Source organism: Scatophagus argus, chromosome 5, assembly GCF_020382885.2.
Source record: "Scatophagus argus isolate fScaArg1 chromosome 5, fScaArg1.pri, whole genome shotgun sequence".
NCBI classification, from domain to species: Eukaryota; Metazoa; Chordata; class Actinopteri; family Scatophagidae; genus Scatophagus; species Scatophagus argus.
The window spans coordinates 17205104-17210138 of NC_058497.1; the positions used below are offsets into that span (position 1 = coordinate 17205104).

A 5035-nucleotide genomic window follows, 5' to 3' on the forward strand; every position below is an offset into this window, starting at 1 on the left:
AAATACTGTTTCTTTGTTCATGTGACTTGTGTAGATATTAGAGAGCAGACTAGCCACAGTCTAGCCATCAAAAGCCGTGTGAAAGGCCACACGTCACCATTACCTAGCTTGTGCTAGTGTGTTGGTGAAGATTCACCTGGTGTGTTTGATTGTGTGTGTGTGTGTGTGTGGGGGGGGGTAACATGTGTCCACGTCTATCTAATTATCAGTGGTGTGTGAAAATAAACTTGCTCTTCTCTGACAGGATGGCCTGGTTTTGCATTCAGGGTGATCATTCTCACAGATGTGACAGTCTACATCACAAGGCTCGAGGTCACATTACTTTCACTCCCCAGTGGGGGGAGAGCACTGATCGTCTTCATATAGGCTTTGACTTGTTGTTTCTTAATGGCACTTGGGGAGGGGCTGGCTGCAGGCCACTTTGAGAAGCCCACATGACAGGCCAATCCACATGTTTCACCTACTGCCATCTGAAGACCAAACCTGTGACAAAATCCTCTTGATGTTTATGAGTGTTTTGCATGTGCACATGCCTCCATCTGTTCCATCTGTGTGATGGAGTTATTATTCGAGCTTCGACACTCACGGGGATACAGCACATACTAACTCACAGTTGCTTCTCCTTTCACAGGTCTAACTGCACTTCATGAGTGTGTGTGTGTGTGAGATGTATTGCCGTTGGTGATTTGTGGATGAATTAAAACTCTATTGATCCAGCAGAGTTTTCCCAGCTATCCCTCAAGGTGATGAGGTCACGACTGTGGTTTAATCATCACTGCGCTGTGCTGACAGCCATTGATTGGAAACAGGGGTTATTTCACGATTTGCAAAAGGATATAATGATGAGCTTATACACACCCATATGAACAGATAATGAGAGAAATGTGATGACTTTAATAATTGACTTCATTACAAGCCTGGTTTGCTCTTGGATTAAAGATGATACCACAAACCATGAGTCATGGTAACTTCCAGATTCAGAACATGTTTGAGAAACAAACAGACAACTTCTCTTCCCGGTAAGTCTGCATGCAGTTCACTTATTGATCTGACTGACAATAGAAAAAGAAGCTCAATGGCCCATATCAGTCAACAAGGTAATAAAAATTAATCAGATACTGGGTTGCACGCAAAACAAAATAGGAACAGGCGTGCCAGAACATGATACAGAACCTTATACTGTGTCACATGTGGGGTTATGCTTAACAGGACTGCTGATATGAGTCACTTCCTATTCACTGTGTTATGTCATTCAGGTGTGCTGATATTTTTGAGCAACATGTAGACCCCTTACATTTGGAAATAATATGATGAATATGAGTTGTCTGCATTTTTTCCCCCCTTTGGTAATTCAGCTTGACTTACTCAGTATCTTTGGAGATACTGAAACTCATGTGATGAGCCCAGAGTTTAGGAGGTGAAGAACACCTCATACCCACACTGCGTTTGGGCCTGAAGCAATAAGTTGACCGCAGTTAGATAGGCATTTCCAGTAAGCTGTATGAGAATGAGTCAAGCTGTAGTAAGCTCAGGGATCAGTGATGTCGAAACTAAGGTGTGGCAGGTCTGCGTGGGTGCTGGGGGGTAAGCAGCCGCGCTGACTGTGCGATAACAGCCGCACTGCACCTTTAACTAACACCAAGAGCGTTTGAGTGACGTGAGACGCAGACTGCGTGCTGAGTGTGGGCAGGAAGCAAAGAGTTCATGGCGTCAAGTTAGCAAGAACTACACCGGATATCACATACTTCACTTTCAGGAGGATATAAGTTGTTATATATTAAATAATAATTAGCGATAGAAATACATATAAAAATATGTTATAGGAAAATTGTGTGTGAATTGTTTTATTAAACAAACAGGGAAAGGGTAATTGGATTGGCTTTGCGGGACCGATTACGCCGTTGCACTTTATTTTGGAAGCGAGCAACGGAAGTGGTAGTTTTCCGTTGCGGGTGACTTGGTTCCGCCTAAGAGAGCAACGGGCGCACCGTGGCTACTTGAACGAAAACTGGGGAAGCTTGCTCAAGAACCGGCTGGGCTGTCGTCGGGAACTCAACATGCTACAATACCAATGCTAAGCGTGGGTCCGAAACAACCGTATTTACGTCCTGAACGGCGATAGTTGACGGCCACGCCCCGTATCCACCGATCGGAGCCCGTACAAAACTGCTGGTGGAGGCGCAACGGTGAGCGGTTTGAAACCCAGCAGGGCGGCTAGCGGGTTCACAGCGGAGAGGAAGCAGGAGTGTCGGCTGTTTTGGGAACCATGAGAGAGTACAAAGTAGTGGTTCTCGGGTCTGGAGGGGTCGGTAAATCGGCACTAACCGTCCAGTTCGTGACGGGGTCCTTCATAGAGAAATACGACCCCACGATAGAGGATTTCTACAGGAAAGAGATCGAGGTGGACTCCTCTCCGTCCGTCCTGGAGATCCTGGACACGGCGGGGACCGAGCAGTTCGCCTCCATGCGAGACCTGTACATCAAAAACGGGCAGGGTTTCATCCTGGTCTACAGCCTGGTGAACCAGCAGAGCTTCCAGGATATCAAACCGATGAGGGATCAGATCATTCGGGTGAAAAGGTACGAGAGAGTGCCCATGATTCTGGTTGGAAACAAAGTGGACCTGGAGGGGGAAAGGGAGGTCTCGTCCGGTGAGGGGAAGGCACTGGCGGACGACTGGAACTGCCCGTTCATGGAAACTTCAGCCAAAAATAAAACGTCGGTGGACGAACTGTTTGCAGAGATAGTCCGACAGATGAACTATGCCTCAACACCAAATGGCGACGACCAGTGCTGTTCGTCTTGTGTCATTCTTTAAGAAAAAGGACAACAATAAAGTTTTATCCTTTGCTCGGTTTTAAGTTTGCAATGGTAAGTTGAGACACCATACACACTGAAAACGTAGACAGTGTATAACCAGCATTTCCTTAAAGACGTTAATGAAATTCTTTCTTAGCACAGCTCCATGTTAAGTATAACGTGGTGAAGAGAATACCGGATGTGTGCATAACTTGGCCTCGTTTTAAAGTTTTGCCTTTAGTTTGTTGTCAGGTCTCCTTCATATGAGCTCAGTCTTGATTTTCACTGGGGACCTGCAGTGGGACACTTGCAGTATATTGTTTTGCTAAGCAGACTGGGGATGTGTGTGACTCATTTGCAGAACTGGAGGGGCAGGATATGGCTGACTTAATGAAGTTTAGAAAGTTAGTGTTTGAATCTGTACTCCTAATGTGTGGTGTTATTAAACAACTACGCAAGTGGTATTTTCCACAGTGAGGTTAACGCGAATTGGGAAGTTCCAGAGTTTTTCTATGGCCTACATTCAGGGATCATGCAAGTTGATATTTTTTTTTTGTTGAGCTAAACACAAAACTAGCCCTCAAACAAGTGCACTTCTCTTTATCTTTTCTAAGACGTCACTGGAGTTCACCCATGATTCACTTTTGTGTCTTGTTTGTGGCAGTGTGTTGCAGCAAGTGTGTACTGTTGAGCTCTTCTTCGTGTCTCACCCTGGCCTTGGAGGAAAATTCAGGGAGGAATGCTACAGGGGGACGAGAGGAGGAGGAGGGGAGCAACAGAGACGGAGGGAGGGGTCCACTCTTCAGGAATTCTGCTCGGTTGGAGTATCTTTGCTGCACGATCAGTGTCCACCGTTGATGTCGGATCCAGAGTTTCAGCAACACTTCTCCCCCCCTCACCAGTTCCAACTGTACTCCACAACTGGAGCTAAACCCCAATGGAAAAGATATGGAGGGCAACACTTAGAGACACTCATAAATGGATATTTCTGTATAAGAAGAAGACAGAGAGAGAGAGAGTATATTTTGTTAAGTAACTGCACAGTCTGGGGCAGGTAAAGATTTGGGTGATAACCTCTGCCCAACCAGTTTTGGAGCAATGCTCCACAACACTCCAAATCATATTTTATTTTATTTTTTTTCCAAAGTCAAAAGAAAATGACACCACTTTTCTGCTGGTGGAGTAAACGTGATGAGTGCCACTTTTTTTTTTCCTTTCCTTAATCTCCTCTTCGGTGTGCAAGAGGACCTCAACTGAAGTGACATGGGGACGGTGACCCGATCGCCCCTGTGTCGAGTGCCTTTCCAAAACAAATCAGCTGTTCAGATTTAGTGCCAACCTACATGTATCACCAAAAGAACCTTTCAACATGGCAATCCACAATTCAGTGAACTGTTCTTCTGGATAATCTCGTAGGGGTGGATGCTGAAAAACAAAAAAAACTACTACAGGCTTTTTGTTAATGGAATGGCAGTTTTCTGTATGTTTTACTTTGGCCTTTTTGAAGTCTAAGGTGTTCATTTTTGCCATGTCTGCTTAGTCTGGCCAAACTTATATCTTGAAATGCACAGGTACTGGAACCCCTTAGACGTGATTACAACACAGACGCTTACCTTCCAGACCATTTAAATCAAATTCTTTTTGTTCTGTTTATTTTGTTGTTTTTAACAGGAAATGTGATGATGTACCATTGACAAATCTAACCTGATTGTAAGTTTAATGTCAGAACAGCCTTTTAACAGTGGGCTGTCTGTTTTAAAGAAAAAAGAAAAAAAAAAACAAGACTTTTAATACAAATGGCATTTTTAAAAAAAGAAACCAGGCTGTGTTTCTCTTTGTTGACGTCTCCTCGTTTCAGCGTTCACCACAATGGCTAATTACCAGTTTGCTGAGTCTAAACAAAGTTGTCATGGGCAGTTTGTACACGAGCTTGTCACTGCTTAAACAGTATGTTTGAATGCACACAAATAACTGGATCACTCGAATGCTCACAGTTACACAGTAGCTCAAAAAGTAAATATTCAGTTGTGTTTTGAAGTAATGTGACCTTCCCCAAAACCGAAACTTAAATGGGGTGTTTGATAGTAGAGGAAACAGGAAAATGAGTTTTTGACAGACTCACTGGGTGCCGTAATGGAGGCCTTATTGCATGCTGTGAAATTCATTTTTCTGTTGCCCCAAAAATCAAATTTTCCTACTGCTACCTAGCGATGTTTTTCTTTTTTTTCTCTTTTAA

At 44.1% G+C, this 5035-nt stretch overlaps 1 protein-coding gene across 1 annotated transcript; it reads left to right on the forward strand.

Annotated features, from left to right (window-relative positions):
* The first annotated feature begins 1969 nt into the window (after positions 1-1969).
* LOC124059366 (ras-related protein Rap-2b) lies at positions 1970-4617 on the forward strand. The gene is made up of 2 exons (XM_046389305.1): positions 1970-2871; positions 3464-4617. Exon 1 carries the CDS (start codon positions 2267-2269, stop codon positions 2816-2818), a length of 552 nt encoding a protein of 183 aa, XP_046245261.1. The 5' UTR covers positions 1970-2266; the 3' UTR covers positions 2819-2871; positions 3464-4617.
* The last annotated feature ends 418 nt before the right edge of the window (positions 4618-5035 follow it).